General features: G+C 40.1%; 1 protein-coding gene across 1 annotated transcript in view; it reads left to right on the top strand.

Moving 5' to 3' along the window:
* The first annotated feature begins 9,616 nt into the window (after nt 1–9,616).
* The window catches only part of LOC149835303 (pre-mRNA-processing-splicing factor 8A), a 29,568-nt gene continuing 20,660 nt past the window's right edge, over nt 9,617–18,524 (top strand). The window contains exons 1-4 of the mRNA XM_090008368.1: nt 9,617–10,126; nt 16,631–16,754; nt 16,873–16,965; nt 17,058–17,448. Coding sequence (XP_089864494.1) covers nt 9,882–10,126; nt 16,631–16,754; nt 16,873–16,965; nt 17,058–17,448 — 853 coding nt within the window. The 5' untranslated portion in view covers nt 9,617–9,881. The remainder of the gene's footprint in view (nt 10,127–16,630; nt 16,755–16,872; nt 16,966–17,057; nt 17,449–18,524) is intronic.

Consider the following 18,524-nt stretch of genomic DNA (forward strand, 5'->3'; position numbering starts at 1 on the left):
AATCTAGATCTGAAGGCCTTATATATGTCTTGAAGACTTGTTTCTGTTCGCTAAGACAGACATCAGTTCAACATAGCAACTGTTACGCCATGTTTGTGTGTGGGAAAATGATGAGAAAATTCTGAACAAAATGTGAGAGAATTTTTGCATGTTATTGCAAATGTTACACTTTTTTATATGAAAATTTATTGTGTTTTGTATGATCTCACCAGCTGCATGTATGAAAAGTTCCTCCACGTAAAATGGTGGAGATATGGTGATGAAAACTTTTGCAGTTGTATGTCTCGTACTTTTCATACGATATGAATGCACAAAATTTCTAATGCAACATTTAACCACGTCCAAACGTGGCCTAAGAGTGTACCAATTCGTGGGCTATTAAATACCTTCACATGGCCAGTGTCTAGAATGCACGATGGCTCAATGACAAAACAATGGTAAGTTTCCCAGTTGCCTAAGTGGCGCCCGTTGTATCCTGAGAGCTGGATGAAAAAGGTTTTATTCGCCTACAGTCACTGGGTTACACTCATTAGAAAAAGGAGAGAGGAGAGAAAGAGAGTGTGGAACTTAAGGTTAGGAAACAAATATATATATAAGATTTAAATGTTATTTTACTAGTAATTTTAATAACGGGGATGGGGGCAGGGCAAAGTCTACCCCTACCTCCATCACCGCACGAGCTTTGGTTTTCACCTCCATCCCCGGTTTATTTCTCATTTCATGTCCTACATCCTCATCCCAAATAGTGCGGGTTAGGATGGATCCTCATTCCCCCTGTCCCACTGCCATCCCTATAAGGCGTTGAAACCTAGACAGTGAGAAAGAGGGAGAACCTTTTTTTTTCTTTTTTAAATTATGGAACAATTGCCTTACACAGTTCATTGGTGTAAAACCTAATAAATTGTTTCCCTGCTCTTACATATTGCAGAAATGAAAAAAGACTGTATGGTAAGACAAAAATGATGTGATTAAAAAATGCCCACAATTTACCAAATCCACCAAATAGACAATCTTGTAGGTTCTCAAAAAATTTTTAACGTTTTTATTCCTCACAAGTGCAAAATTTTAATTTTTGCATGTCATGATGCTAAAATAATACACCCACGAAACTCATCAACAAAATCGCATATGAGGTTGTGATTTTCCAAAAATAATTGTGAAACTTGTCACGAGTTTTGTGCAACCACCTGTACAAATTATAAAATTTGTGAAAGTTCGATAATTGTGAAATTCTATAATATTTATGAAAGTTCGATATTGTAAAAATTTTTATTCGTATCGCACCTGTATTGTGGAATTCCTTTTTTTTTTTTGCGAATTTTTGTCAAAAGATAAAAAAAATTGAAAGTGATTAATTTTAAATTAAGGCTAAAAGATGTGACTCTACTTGGAGATCCTACACTTTACCATCAACTAATTGGGTCACTCACTTATTTGTTTATCACTTGGCCAAATATAGCTCATGCAATTCACTCGGTTAGCTAGTTTTAGCATGCTCCAACCACTTTGCACATCAGTGATGTCTTGAGAATTGTCAGATATATCAATAATACTATAATAAAGGGGGTTTTCTTATCTTCATCTTCTTCATTAGATTTACATGCTTATAATGATGCTAATTGGAAAGAAAATCTCAATGATAGAGTCTCAACTATTGGTTTTTGTATATTTTTAGGTGACTCTTTGATTTTATGAAGATATAACAAGCAGCAAAAAGTATCTCTATCTTCACCATAAGTAGAATATTACGTGATAACTACAACAGCTATGAAGCTTGTATGGCTAAGAAGTTTTCTCATATATATAAAGATAATAGACTCAAACCCTTTGAAGATATGATACGATAATAAGAGTGCAATTTATATTGCAAGCAACCACACATTTCATGAGCGAACCAAATATAATGAGATGAATTGCCATTGACTATGATGAATATCTGAGAGGGACCATTGACTTGTCATATGTTACACCAGAGTACCAACTGACTTACTTTTTCATCAAAGCTCCCCTTGCTCTTTGGTTTAATTTTTTTTCTCCTTAACAGACTTTCACTCTAAGTTTGAGGGGGGGTGTTAAAATATATGTGTATGTATGTATGTATGTATATATATGTATATATATATAGTTTTAAATTTTATAATAGTTAAATTCCCTATAGGAGTATTTATGTCTTTTTACTTATAATAAATATTGTTTATTAAAACAATAATTGTTTTTCTATTTTTTTTTCTTTTTGCAATTAGGGAGTTCCTTACCTTAGAGTCGTTGAGACCATAAAGTCGTTGAGTGCTCCTAATGGTTACAAAGTGTGATCGTTGGGAGCTCTCAATGACTCTATTTGAGATCTCCCCAATGTCTCTCTCTCTCTCCCTTGTTTTTTGCGTATAAATAGGAGACCTCTCCCCCCCTTATTTTTTCAATGATTTCCAAGCATATTATCAATAAACTACTTATTTTTTACTTATTTGCGTTGCCCTTGAGTTTTTTTTTCTCGTTTGTATTTTGGAAGAGTGGTAACCCCAATCCTCTTCCCTCTAAAACCCCAACCATTCCGGCGATTCTCATGAAAGTTGTTCATTTCACCTCATGCAAGGTTGTGGTATACTTCTCATCTACTTCTTTTGTTAACTATTAAGTTTGCAATATCTTTTTTTTTCTCATTTACCGTTTATGGTTTATCATCTTTAGAGATTTTCGCACGTAGTTATTTATTTTTCTTTGTTCCTTGTCAATATTCGATGCTTTTATCAATATTTTTCTTTGTTTGATTGGGGGTGGTTGTGGGTGTATTGTAGTTTATTGAGGGTTGTTGGTTTTTAGAGTTGTTAACTGAGTGATACGTTATGTGGTTAGTACGTATAGGCAGTTATGATGGCTAATGAAATGTATTTATAAATTACTATAACATTAAGCACATCTCCTTTGGAGATCTATAATATCTTTAAAAACGATATCTATAAGGAATTTGTAGATTTAATATCTCATAAAACCATATATATGAAAGAGTTAATAGTCCTTCAGTATAAGTGCACTGAAAATTAAATGGTGAAAATATATGGATACATCTCTTGAACAACGATGATGTATAACCAATGTTATATAGGGGCAACATTTACTTAGTTACTAGTAAAGCTATATGAATTGACAATGTTTGCAAATTTAAACAAGAAGTTAGAGGGAGTATAATTAAACATCAAGTGGTAGTATAAAGTAATATACAATATGTGGTTGAAAGTGATGAAAAATAATAGAATGATGAAAATATTATAACTATTGTGCATCTATCTTAGCCACTAGCTATTGAGTTCACTCCCTTGGCGAACATACCATCATTCCCAATCATTTATTATGAGAGGATTACTGCAAATGATATTGAACCACTTGGACAAATCAGTGTTGATAGTTTTCATCGCAAGATGTTGTATAACACCCAACCTTTCAACGTAGATGATAAATCTAGGTAAATGTTGACGTTTTTTCTAATGTATGTTTGAACTGAAGGTGTTATTTTTTTTGTTAATCTTAAAAGTTGGTAATGCAAGAATGTTGCATTTTTTAAAGCAAAAAGATACATAGATACAATGAGTTTTAATTTTCTTTGTGCAGTCAATCAATTATTTTATGCTAATAGTAATGATGTGCACAATGCTTAATCAAATGATAGTGATGATTCTAAGTATACAATATTGGCTGAGTCGGACTCATAAACGATAGGGGAGGACCAAATTAGTGATGATTTGAAACAAGTACTAGTGGGTGAGAATGATGCACTATTGACATTTGGGAAGTCAAACCCTTGGTTCCCAATGAACGAATTCTCATTCAACGAAAATTAATTGAAAATAATTTATACAAAGGTTTTTCAATTGTATGATAAGTTGCGCAAAGGAAAACCAAATGAATGCAAACAGTTTCAGTACCTATCAACATGGTCAAACAAATGTGAAATTCCTTGCGGCAAAAGGTTTGCTGATCTTAAGTAGTATCACAAGTTTTTGAGAGATCATGTGGTTAAAAATAACTTTAAATTAAATTTTGTAAAGAGTTGCAGTATCAGAGTCACTTTCATATGTACGAGAAAAAACCTACAGACTATAGTAGATTGCCTCTAGAAAATCCTTTACATAAAGATGTGCAAAGCAACATTCTTTAAAGTAAAGATGTATCAAAGTGAGCATACGTATAGTAGATCAATAGACAACCTTGTTATAGGAAAAATATCTTCAAAGTAGATTTTACATATTATTCATAGACGCTTGCATGATAACTTGAAGATATCTACAAGAAAAATAATGAACAACCTTAATTGTGATGTAGGTGTGGAGGTTTCTTACAAACAAGCATGACATTGACATAAATTGACTAAGCTAATGCTATGGTTCATTTTAGGAGTCCTTCATGATGCTTCCTACTTATTGTCAGCATTTGATGATGGCTAACCCTGAATCAATAGTGTTCATTGAGACTGATACAGACAACAAATTTAAGTACATGTTTATATCCTTTTGGTCATATATCAATGCGTTTGTCAAATGATGTATTCAATTTCTTATGGTATATGACACTTTTACAAAGGAAAGTACATGGGTATTTTGTTATTTGCTCATACAATTGATGCTTATAGTGATATATTTATTGTAGCATTTGGAGTGGTGGATAAAGAATCGAAGAAGTCATGAAAATATTTTTTGGGGTATATAAATAACCAAATAAATATCTACGATGATGATAAGTCTAAGGTTAAATAATAGTTGACAATTATTTCATATAAGCATGATGAGATTTTGTATGTTGTCGCTCGCATATGGCGAAACTGTCATTATGGATATTGCATGAAGCACATGACTTAAAACTTTTTGAAAAATTTTTGTGCATTACTTAGTGCATACCGGTGGTACGTTGACAAAGCACCCATAAGACAATAATGCTTTTTTTATATTTCAAAGATCCGTGAGCAAAGTAAAAAAGCATACAAATATGTTGCTGATAAGGTATAACCAATACATTGGGCTAACAATCATTTTTTAGTTAGAAGGTATAAGTGCTTAACCTCTAATATAGTGATGTGCTTTAATTTGCTGATTCTTCCCATACGTGACAAGACATTAATCCCACTTATTGAAAAACTTTGTATAATGTTGATGAAACTTTACAGAAAAAAAAAAGACTAACAAAGAGAAAATGACTGATATTGTGGTGCCTGAGATAATTACGAAGATTAAAGAGCATTATATAGAAGCACAAAAGCTAGGGTTTCACAATTTAATATAAAAGCAAAGTTAGGGTTTCATAGAAACTAGGTATTTTGTGGTCTCCAACTAATGAGAAATTATGGTCATTTTTCTATTACCAAACATCGATGGTGAGAAGATCGACTACTCTTCATCAATACCAGAATCATTGATGAAAAGTTTTTTTGGTAAGAGCGTCGTATGGTATGGGTAAAATAAAAAATAAAATATGCAACACATTCTCATCATAGGGAACGAGAATAAGAATGATGTGTCTCCCCATCAACACTGAGTCGACGTATCTCATAGTTAGTGTTCGATCATGTCGTATGTGTGGGATATGCATCATTCTTGAGGCCTTCACTTTAAAAAAAACGAGTTTTTTTTATTAGCACATTTTATGGTATGTAGAATCGATGGGGGGCATATGCTCTAACGAACTATGATAACTGGATAAATGTGTTTTTTCTCTATCAATACAATGTCGCCGCATCTTACAGTCAACGTTCGCTCAACAAAAAGTCGATGTACCACTTTTTTTCTCTCCATCAAAGAGGCATTAATAAACTATATTCTTGTGAAAGAATTAAATGAATGCAATGTCTGAGTGATTTCATTTTGTGAAAGAATAGAATTAATGTAATGTATGAACGACTTTGCTTTGTGAAAAAATATAATAAATACAATATATGAGAATCTTCATTTTATGAAAAAATAAAATAAATAGAATGTATGAGCAACTTCGTTTTGTAAAAGAATGACATTTCATTTCTCAACTCCTTTTTTGCATCCAAATGTCCTATTTTCGCAAAACCCCGAATTTTGATCCCCTCCAACAAATTTTTTGACAAATCTTTTGTGAATGGTAGAGGCGAATAAAAAATTTTGCAAGAAAAATGATTTTTGCAATACCGATACAATGCCAATACGAAATTTCATAATATCAGACTTTCGTAATATTGATGCGATGCTAGAAGCACAAAAATTTTCACCGCTTTGTACATAGAATGCACAACTTCAAAAGCCTAGTTTCATTCACTCATTTGTAAATTGGGATGCAATCTCCTTGTGCAAAATTGTCTTTATTTTCTTATTTCTTCATTGTTTTTGTTAATCACCAATTAACCTTTGTATTTGTGCAATTGTGACTTGATTTTAGCTTCCGTTATTCACAATGATATCTCTGTTTTGGTGATAAACAACTCGATAATACCCCTACAAATCAAGCCCTGTATATTTTGCCACCACTTATATAGCATTTTTTATAACTGAAAAAGTTTTGAAATGAAGTGTATGTTTGCTTTGATCATAGGTGAGAAAGTAGAAGCCATAAACTTTTACAACATTCTAAAGCAAAATCAATAACCAAAGTGAAAGCTAGTAATCACATTCACAACTTGCACTTTTTGGTGTTATACTAACCTTGAGAAAGTATTGTGTGATTGTGATTTATAGACATAGGATTCAAGAATAACAAGGCATTGCAAACATACCTGAAACTGCGTTATATTTACATTTTTTTAGACAATTCTAGAGGTTCTTTATCAAGTTTCAAACTCAACCCTGCATCATGAACATAGCCATAAATCTTGTTATTCGGATTTTCTTGTCATCTAAAAAATTTAACAAGATATTAATATATTCAAATTTTAAACGACATAAAAACATGTTTTTACAAGTATAATAAAAAAAGTATGAAAAATATAAAAACTTAAATATCACATTTTTAAATGATTATATCAGTGCCCCAACGGGGTTTGACGTAGTCGGATGGGGGCTAGGCCATTAGGCAGGCAGGCAGTCTATATTCAAATTTCATGGGGCGTGTGACTTCGTCCTTGATCATGGGGGATTTTTCCGTGTAAATATAAAATAAAAATAATTATATAAGTGTATGGAAATTTCAGAAGATCTTTAAAAATATGTTATATTTATATCTTGTCCACAGCTATGTGACAAGGACATGTCATTTTGTCGGAGAATCCCCGGTGACACTATAAACTATATATATTTAATGTTTTAAAGTTTTATTTCAATAAAAATACATTTTTTAACATTAAAATATAAAAAAGCACCAAGTGAGGGTTCAACGTGGTTGGTAGAAGCGGTCAAAGCAGGTTATATGTTCCCCCCCCCCGAACAGGGCAGTTAGCTACATCTCATGATCGGGGGTCCCAAAGAGCACCACGTATGTAAGCATGTGCGTCTCGTATCCCCATGTTTGTCAGCATTAATTAGCGTTGGAGTTTGATGCGATTGCAAAGACTTAAGTACCCTCTCCTCCATTGGTGCAAAAAAAAATGGCGGTTCTTGAAAAGGAGTGGTTGTAAAGACTTAAGTGCCCCGAAGATGATTATTTAAGACCCAGTCTCTGCACTGCAGGATTATCCGAGAAAGAAATCTCCCCTGGAGGAGGCCATGAACATCAACCCTCTTACTCTCTCTCTCTCCCTTCTATTTATGCTTCTGTGCACATCCATTAGAAGATCATACATTGCTCCATCAAGCACCGACTGACCTGCACAGGAAGAGGGTCTGGGGGCTCCTCCCAGCGTGGGTAGCATCACCAGTGTGGGTAGCATCATTCAACTTGAAGAGTTATGGAGTCTGATTCAGAGCTTTTACCCTTACAGAAGGGGGGTCTGAGGGCTCCTCCCAGCGTGTTCATGGCCTTTTGCCCTTACAGGAGGGGGGATTTACATTTCGTAGAACACCCGTCACCGGAACGAGATGAACACCCGTCAGCGAAACGACGGCTCCGCTGAGACCTCCTCGCTAGAGAGAGGAAGACGACGTGGTGGAGCTTCTGCTGGCCATCCTCAGCGCGACTGCACCGACTGGGTTGCTGTCGAGGAGGAGGGCGAGAACGGTGACTCTTAGCTTGGGCAATCTTTCTTTTGATGATTGTGGTTGTAATGTATCGTTGAAGTTAAAATGAGGAATGAAATGACAATAAAATTTGCTGAAAATTTACAGAAATAAACTAAACTCAATAACGAAGACCCCACTTTTTACGAATTTGAAACATGACCTTTGGTTAGGGAGATATGGCCCTGACAAGTTGGTCCTAATTCGGGTAGCGATTTACAACGATTTGCTTACTGAATAACATTACAAATCGCTATAGCGATTTGCGGAAACACTACAAATCGCTATAGCGATTTGCGAAAGAATCTACAAATCGCTACAGCGATTCACGGAAGAGACTACAAATCGCTGTAGCGATTTGCGAAAGAATCTACAAATCGCTATAGCGATTCACGGAAGACACTACAAATCGCTATAGCGATTTGCGATTTGTAGTGTCTTCCGCAAATCGCTATAGCGATTTATAGTGTCTTCTGCAAATCAATATAGCGTTTCGTTGGACATATAAGTAAAGATCCGCGCCGGGGGGGAGCCCCCGGACCCCCCTCCTGTAAGGGCAAAAACTCTAAATCAGACACATAAGTAAAGAGAGAAGGGAGAGAGAGTGAGAGGGTTGATGTTCATGGCTTTCTCCAGGAGGAACCCTTTACCTCCCTTGATTTCTTCTCTAGAGAAAGAGAGGGTTTTACAGTGTTTTACGAAGAAGGAAGAAGAAGAAGATGACGATGGAGCAATGTAGGATCGTCTGTTGGATGTGCACAGAAGTAGAGAGAGAAGGGAGAGAGAGTGAGAGGGTTGATGTTCATGGCCTTCTCCAGGAAGAACTTTTTGTTTCCCTTGATTTCTTCTCTAGAGAGAGAGAGGGTTTTACAGTGTTTTACGGAGAAAAAAGAAGACATGTTTGTCCTTTTTTTGAACAGAAAAAGAAGAAGACTTTGAAGAGTCAACATCATCCTCGACTTTCTGGATGGAGGACATGTTTGTCCTTTTTTTGAACTGTTTGTTTTTTCTTTTTTGAATGAAGGGCATTTTTGTCATTTTCTCAAACCATCACTTTATGAGAAAAATAGCAAGAAAGGGTACTTAAGTCTTTGCAACAACACCAGAGTCCGATGCAAAGTTATGTCAACATATACGGGAATACGAGCCCCATGTGCTTGTACACGTGGTGCTCATTCAAAGCCCCGAACACAGACGTAGGATTCAGTGAATCATCGGGGGCGAACATACACAACCCTCTCAGAAGCGGTCAGTGCACGTCTTCTTTTGGTAGGACGTTGCAGGTTCAAATAACTTGTGGGGTTCTGCCTAACACTAGCTTCTGTGTCCTCATGTCTCATTTTCTAAAAATTCGAATCGTGTCCACGTATCTTTGTGACATAGGTCAGGAGATCAGTTTTTCTTTCCCTCCCACCGGCTTGGTCGTTGCCCAGACGGTCTGAGCCTATGAGGCGGTTCGTCTCAACCAGGGCGACCTGATCGCGTATATAAACCCTGATCTACCGCCTCGATGGGTTTGGCTTTTTTTGTTTCCTCCGTCCCTCTGCGGGCGAACCAAACCCTCTCCCTCTCCCTCCCTCGCTCACTCCCCCTCTGCAACTAAAAACCCTAACAAAACCCTAACCCTAGCAATTCCTCCATCGGAGCATCTCCGGATTACTATTCTCTTACTTTTTTCGTTTCATCGCAGTGGGTTAGCCCCTTCTAAGGCGTTTCAGTCGAAGAATTTTGACGGGCAGAGTCGGTTTCCGGGGATCTCTCTAGGGTTTTCTTCGTGTGAAGATGTGGAGCGGTGAGATGGGATCCCAGATGGCCCCTCCCGGGACCGGTCCGGTGGTTCCGCTGCCGGCTATGCAGCCTTCCTACAGCGTGCCGCCGTCGGCGGCGGAGACGGAGGCTGCGCTCGAGGAGAAGGCGCGGAAGTGGATGCAGCTCAACTCGAAGAGGTACGGGGACAAGAGGAAGTTTGGGTTCGTCGAGACTCAGAAGGAGGACATGCCGCCCGAGCATGTCCGGAAGATCATCAGGTGAGTTGTTCATCTCATCCTCCCCCTAAAATAGGTTTCCTTTTCCTTTCTTTTTTTTGTGGGGGGAGGGGGGCGGGGTGTAATTTTTCCCTGTTCGCAAAAGATGCTGTGAAATGTGTCTCCCTTGAATTTTTGTTTTGTGTTGGATGTGTTCGTAGAGTTGTCTTGGCCTTCATGGATAAGGCTGCCTAATTTCCATATATTTATGTTGAAAATATCATATTCATTGTTCATTCGTTTGCAGCGGTAAATAAGTTTTTCTAAATGAGCGGTGGTAAAATACTTGTATGCTTCATATGTTCATGATATAAATCTCACTTCCCAATGTCGGTCCGTTTGCATTCGTTGGTTGTTCCATAAACTGATTTGTGTAGCCACCATGCATTTTATTCGGAAAACAGATACCAACTCTTGTATAGCATGTTGTGACTTCATAAATTTCCTTGAGGCCGATCGAAACTAGAAGCACAAGCCTGTGGTTTTGCAGACGTCAAGAAAGTTGGTACTCCTCCAAATTAGTTTTTTTTTTCCCCATAACAGAGCTTGGGAAATTAGGCCCCCCTCCCTTTTACAAACAGCTTTTAAGCCAACCCAGACAGACCAGAGTCCTCTTCAAACTACCAGGCAGTTATTCAACCACCCTTATACCAGTGGGGTTCGAACTTGCAACGTCCCATCACATGGCGACTTGCACATACTGCTCCTACCAGATTGTCGGAGCCCCTGTTGGCAAATTAGTTGGTTTATTGACGTGAGAATTATCTCTGATATATTGGGTGTGGATGATCTATTATCTTTGGTAACTTGTACAAGTGCACACCTTCCCATGGAGAAATTCTATTGCTGATATACACAAAATGGGCAACAAGTAGCAATATATATATATATATATATATACATGCAGATGCACAAAATGGACAAGTAGCAATACATATCTAGAGTGGGGAGTAGGTGCCTACTGCGATTGAACAAGGGTTTTTGGGGTGTTTTTCACAAATGTGTTTGGCATAGTCAATTTGCTAGAAAATGTGCTAGAACCCGACCCTAAGAAGGGGAAGATTCTAAAGTAGGGCTCCAGGGATGGTTAAACTTACCCTCTCTAGGGACCAGTTTTAGCAGTTATGCTCTGAGTTGTCTGAATGAAAAGAGGGCAAGGGAAAATGGAAGGGGCGATTGACCTGACAGGGTTCCCAAGAGGGATGCCTGAGGCTGTTTTAGGGCAGAGCATCGACAGGGTAGGAGGGAGGCAATCAATCCCGCTGGCCTGCATGCAAATAGGCGTGTGGAGGGAGAAACTTAATCACTCAGGCAAAACGTGAACCACAGAGTGAAAAATAAAATTCTCTCATTAAACTTCGTTAATTTCATTCATAATTAATCAAGAATAATAACAATTATTTATAGAGTCTAATCTATGTCACATGGGTGGAGGTGCGGGTGCGGGGGGTGCGGCACTTTCAAAAAATTTGGGTGTGGGGGTGCGGCAAAAATATAAAAAATTATATATATATATATATATATATATAATTTTTAAGTTTTAACAGTTAACAACAGTAACACTAATGAAATAAAAAATAATTATCACAATTATCATGAAATCAATTCATCATCATGCATTCATGCAATAAATCAAATTAACAATCTACAATTCTATTCTACATCATAAAAACCAACATAATCAAGAGTCTATTGGTTTTAAATTCAAGTGTGAAGCTTCAACTGTTCAACATGAATTCAAATCTAATTGCTAATTGGATGCTCCTCACTTTATCAAATCCGAGTACACAAATTCGGGTTTGGTTTGGATGATTACTGCTTTCTAGAATTAGCTTAGCATGCTAGAGCTATGCTTGAAGGAGATAGAACAACAAAAGCCATCTATAAATTAGTGATGAAGAGAGCATTCTTAGCCCTAGTACTGCAAATAACAAGTATAAACATGAACTGTCAATGCAAGGTAGCATCCCCCTGCGTATGTCCGTCTGAACTGTCTCTATTCCGGTAAAACCAGCAGCTCAACAGGTGATTCTAATGTGCCTTCCTAGTTGCCCAAAGATAATCGCACTGTATACAATGTGTAACAGCATAGTGTAACAAAATAGTGTATGAGAAAGCAATGTTGAAGTCATTGGGAGCACTTCATAAACACACCGAAAATGGGAGGAAGAGTAAGGTTGCAGAGAGACATAAAGGGAGGGCAGGATAGAGGGGTTTGGGAGAGGGAAAGAGAGGGTTGCGTAGAGAGGGAAAGAGAGGGCGAGAGAGAGGGGTTTTGAGAGAGGGTTTTGAGAGAGGAAAAGATAGGGTGGGAGAGAGAGCGATAGTGAGAGAGACAGAGAGATTGAGAGTGAGAGACAGAGAGAGTACCTAAGGAGGAGAGGTCGTCGTCGGGGTCCGACAGAGAGGTCGTTGCCGGCTTCGGCTTCAGGAGGAGAGGAAGGGAGGATTAGGGCAAAACATTTTTGCCCTAATCTTCCCCTCTGCAGCCCATTTCATCAGGCGATTTTTTTTAAAGTCTAAAAACTGGACATAAATGACCCTAGGTGCGTTGACCGCACCCAGGGTCGGGTTGAAACTGGACAAAAATGACCCTAGGTGCGTTGACCACACCCAGGGTCGGGTCGACCGCATCGGGTGCTGCACCCGTACGTGCACCCATGTTGCGTTGCGTCGACGCAGGTGCGGCACTTGGTTGGCCGTCTGTGACTTAGAGTCTAACTAAGAGTCCTAAAAGAAATAAAAGATTAAAATTAAGAATCCTAATAGGAAAGAGGATCCTCCATTCTAGACTGGGCCTCTTGGGCGGATCTGGATCCATAACGACTTTTCGAGGTCGGATCTTGGACGGTTCGTAACAATCCACCCCTCTCAAATTCGGCTTGTCCTCAAGGTGAGAGTTTTCTGGAAACTGCTGCCGCAACTAATCTTTGTCACCTTCGGGGTCAAACACTTGGCGCATGTTTTTTTCACGTGCCTTGATGGGATTGAGTCTTGGGATATTCAAGGTATGGGTCCGATCTTGGTTTGGATATGAACTGGGTGGGGTTAAGGTTTGGGTTGGGTTCAAGTTTGGATCATGAGTTGAGTTTAGGTTTATATGTGTTTGGATTGAGTCCAAGTGTAATGGATTGGATTTGGACTGAAGTTTAGTGGATTCAGTCTAAATTTTGAGGTTTGGGGCAGTTCAGACCGATTGGGATAGTGGTTAGGGTTAAAATGGGTTGAAACGAGGGGTATTTGGCTAAGAATTGGGTCCAAATTTGATGGGTATCTAGAGGTAGGACAAAAAGCATAGATCTTGATTTGATCAAAGAAGGAATTCAGACCAATCTCCACCAATTTTAAGTAAGGGGTGGGGGGGGAGGGGAATCCGAGTCCAAAACCAATGGCAACTGGTTTGGGTCCTGGGAACCAGTGAGAATCGGGTTAGAACTAGTTTGGGCCAGCCCTGAATTGGTGTCATGCTCGTAGAAACCGGTTTCAAGGCAAGCCACAGGGGGAACCAGTTTCTTAAAGAGAACCATCGTGGGGTTCTCTCACCACGAAAGGGGGATGGTGGTGGCTAGGGTTTGGAATCCCACCAGCCACCACCATGTTCTTCGTAGCATAGAACAGGGGTCCCACCGGTAGGGATGGCAGTGGGGCGGGGCGGGGCGGGGCGGGGGACAAGGTCTCCACCCCCGCCCCGCCTCTTCGGCGGGGATAGATTTTATCCTCCACCCCCGCCTTCATCCCCGTTTCATGTCCTACATCCCCGGTTCAAACGGGGATGAGGCGGGGCGGGGATATTGTGGGGAAAAGTGGTCGGGGCGGGGATCGTGGCGGGGACGGGGCGGGGCGGGGAAAAGTGCACGTCCATCCCCGCCTCCACCCCCGGATGGGGATGGATTTTAACCTTCGTCCCCACCTCCATCCCCGTTTCATACCCTTCATCCCCGGTCCAAACGGGGTGAGGCGGGGCCCCGCTTTCCCCCGGTCCACTGCCATCCCTACCCACCGGTTGGGCCAGGCTGGTTGCCAGTTGTTGGAGTCGTCTCTATCGATGGTACCTTCCCACCACGTTGGAGAAGGGCGAGGGTTTGAAATCCCTCCAGCCTCACCCATCACTGCTGAGGTGTCGACGATAGGATCCCCAACCGCCATCCAGGTGTCTCTCCGCCTTGAGCTTGCCGGCGGTGACCCGCCAGCCAGCTCTCCATCGACCTGCACCCACCCATGAGTGATCAGATGAGTGGGACACGACAGGCAAGACATGGAAGTGGGAGTAGCTGCAAGAGGGCTTGCCGCCAGCGGTGCTGGTTCTCGTTGTCCTACCCTATCCGACGGATGGTATCCGAACAGGGTCCAACGGTCGGTCAAGCCTCGGGTGGCTTTGTGAATGCTTGATAGGGTGAGGTATGCCCTAGGTGTAGCTTTCGACAAGACAGAGAGGGAGAGGGGAAGAAGGGGGTCGGATGGTGGAGGCAGCATGGGCCGGGGGGGGGGGGGGGGGAGGGGTTGGCGCCGACAAGCAAGGGGCGACACCTTGCTAGTATTTTTCAGCTGGCGGGTGGCCTCTGTCGGTGGTGGGAGCACCGATGGCCGGATTTCACGAAGATATGGTTGTTGACGTTGGCGTAGAGGGAGGTGGTGCGGGCGTAGACAGTCTTAAGCAAGACTACTCCTTGTGGCCCTCCATGAGTTGAGAGGTGGTTGTCAGTTCTTGTAGAGAAGGGGAAGATGGTGGAGTAGGAGGCTGAGAGGGACAGGGGTCGATGAAAGGGCTCTGTCGGTGGTCTGACTCTAGTAGGTGGACTCCACCGCGGCTATGCTCGGGTCGGTGGGAAGCAGAGAGAGGAACGAGAAAGGGGAAAGGGTCAAGATAAGGGGTATCAAGGGTAGATCCAGATCCAAAATATGGGCTTGAACCAGATCCAAACAAGGGTTAAAAGGGAAACCCAAGTGCACAAAACCAATTTTGGGTGAGAAACCGATATGTTGATGTGAAGCTGACGAATCAATGCAGGATGCCATTAAGGGGATGAATGGGAAGGAGGTGCATGAAAACCGAGAGGGGCGTGGGCCTTTGCTGCGTCGATCAGGGCAGTGTGTTGGTCGGCGTGGCTCGTAGGATGAACTGCTCTGATACCAAATGTTAGAACCCAACCCTAAGAAGGTGCAAATTCTACAATAAGGCTTCCGGGCTCGTTAAACTTACCATCTTGAAGGATCGATTTTAGCAGTTATGCTAGAGTTGTTTGAATGAAAAGAGAGCAAGGGAAAATGGAAGTAGTGGAAGGGGTGACTGACCTGGCACAGTCCCCAAGAGGGGACACTTGGGGTTATTCTAGGGCAGAGCGTCGGCAGGCAGAAGAGAGACAATCAATCCTACTATTTTGCGTGCGATGGATAGGCGTGTGGAGGGAGAAACTCAATCCCTCAGGCAAAATGTGTATCACATAGTACAAAATAGAATATAGTGTAAAATAATTTTCTCTCAATAAACCTCACTAATTTCATTAATAATTAATCAAGAATAATAACACTTATTTATGTAGTCTACCTAAGAGTCCTAAAAGAAATAAAAAACTAAAAATAAGAATCCAAATAGGAAAGAGGGTCCTGTGGTCTCTGTTAGACTTGGTCTCTTGGATGGATCTAGGTCCAAAACAATTTCTTGGGGTTGGATATGGGACGATTCGTAATAAAATGACACTTGGATCATGTTTATTCGATGGAAAAAACATGAAAGTTTAAGCTTGAATATGTAAGAAAATTTTATACCATCGATTTTCAAACCTTATAAAACCCTACCCACATCCAAGAGTCCATTCCTATAAAATCAAGCATGTAGAACACATCTGTACAGTCAGATTTGAGAAAAACTCTTCAGAAGCCTAGTATGCTGGCGGTAGGCACAAATCAGAATAGAGACAACTACCCCTACTCTATATATCTATATATTGCTTTATACATGCACACATGCACATGCATGAATTGGAATAGGATGTGAGGAAAAGAAAAAAATGAATAAAGAAGTGAAAAGATTTTTTTTTGTGCATGTTTACACGCCATGTGAAGGATGTGTATTGTACTTATTTTCTCAACTAGGATTTTTCATAATAGCTGTTGTTTCACCTCTGTGATTTTTTTTCCAAAATGTCACATGGTATTTGTTTCTGAGCCCTGACCTGTGGGCTGCTTTCTTTTGGCTTCTGTTTCTGGTGGTACCTCTGCCTCCTACTATCGGGGGCCACACTGGCAACCTCTTGGAGGAATAGGAAGATGACACACTGGTTATCCTCGTGTATCATCTATATTGATTATGTTTTTATTGGAAATATTTGGTGCATATCAGATAGTCCATACTAGTTTGTCTTTTCATTTTTTAAGATACTTGACTCTGGCATACTTTATGTTTTCATTGCAAATGGTTGGATCGGCAGATTGTACCATTTTGATCTGCTATTACTGTCGTGCTCTTTGTTTGCTTGTGGTCTCACTATTGCTTTGATAATTTCACAGAGATCATGGGGATATGTCCTCAAAGAAATATCGTCACGACAAACGTGTATACTTAGGGGCACTCAAGTTTGTTCCTCATGCTGTGTACAAGCTTCTGGAGAACATGCCGATGCCATGGGAGCAGGTCTGGCACAGATGTCTGTTTTATCCGCCTTCTGCATATCTGTGATTTTCTATCTTCTGTGTCGTTTTCAGTTCTGTTGGTTGAATTACTGACTGTAAAGTGTTTCACTTGATTGCAGGTTCGTGATGTAAAGATTTTATATCATATAACTGGAGCAATCACATTTGTTAATGAAATTCCTTGGGTGGTTGAACCCATATACCTTGCCCAGGTAATTTTTTGTTTCATCCTGTACCTCCTTTTTGACTTAGGGACATATTTGTTTTTTTTATCTATGTAACATATGCTAAATGTGAATGACAGTGGGGTACAATGTGGATCATGATGAGAAGAGAGAAGAGGGACAGGCGCCACTTCAAGAGAATGCGGTTTCCACCTTTTGATGATGAGGAACCTCCTCTGGATTATGCTGACAACCTGTTAGATGTGGATCCTCTTGAGCCTATACAGCTTGAACTAGATGAAGAAGAAGATTCTGCAGTCTATACTTGGTTCTACGATCACAAGCCCTTGGTGAAGACAAAGCTTATAAATGGTCCGAGTTACAGAAAGTGGCATTTGTCTCTTCCGATAATGGCAACTCTTCATCGGCTTTCAGGGCAACTTCTTTCTGACTTGATTGACAGGAACTACTTTTATCTGTTTGACATGGAATCATTTTTCACTGCTAAAGCACTGAACATGTGCATACCAGGTACTCTTTTGAACTTTATTGTTTTCCTTCCTCTCCCTCTCAGTTGTTAAGATGATCTTCGTAACTGCTTTAGTCTTGTAGAAGGAAGGTCGATGCACAGCCACCTGTGTAGAGAGAGAGAGAGAGAGAGAGAGAGAGAGAGAGAGAGTCGGCTGCACAAAAAAAATCTTGTTACTTTGAATTAGGGCTTCTCTCTATATTAAATAGAGAGAGGTTAAAAGGAATAATTACATCTAAGTCCATTATGAAAACAAAATTTTAAAAAACCTCTAATATAAAAAGACTTAAACTAAAAGCCACCTATTCTCAACACTCCCTCTCAAGCTGGAGCATAGATATCAATCATGCTCAGCTTGTCACAACATTTTGAGAAATTTGGCCTAGCAAGAGGCTTTGTAAACATATCTCCAACTTGGTCTTCCGACTTTAGATATTTGGTAGTGATATGACCAGCTTGAATCATATCTCTTACATAGTGGCAATCAACCTCAATGTGCTTTGTTCTCTCATGAAAGACAGGATTGTTTGCTATATATGTTGCCGCTTGTTATCGCAAATCATGGTCATTGGAGAGGAAACCTTCACCTGAAGATCATGAAGAACAATGCGAACCCACATCAATTCAACAGCTGTTTGGGCCATAGCCCGATATTCTGATTTTGCACTCGACCTGGAAACCACATTTTGTTTCTTACTTCTCCACGAAATCAAGTTGTCTCCCAAAAACACAGAATCCTGTGGTAGATTTTCTATCTACTATCTCAAGAGTTCCACCTTTCCTGAACAATAACCCCTTTCCAGGAGAGGATTTTAGATATCTGAGAATCATTATGGCTGCATTCCAGTGTACCTCAGTCGGTTTGTCCATAAACTGGCTAACTTTGCTTACTGCTAAAGCAATATCCGGCCAGGTCACAGTTACATACAGTAGTTTCCCTACCAGGGAGCGATAGCTTTTGCTATCAACCGGTTTTGACCCTTCTTCAAACAACTGAACATTATGGTCCATGGGAATATTTGCTGGTTTAGCTCCCAACATTCCCGTTTCCTTTAATAAGTCAAGAACATACTTCCGT

The sequence above is a fragment of the Nuphar pumila genome, chromosome 6 (genome assembly GCF_984573655.1).
Source record: "Nuphar pumila chromosome 6, dmNupPumi1.hap1.1, whole genome shotgun sequence".
Lineage (NCBI taxonomy): Eukaryota > Viridiplantae > Streptophyta > Magnoliopsida > Nymphaeales > Nymphaeaceae > Nuphar > Nuphar pumila.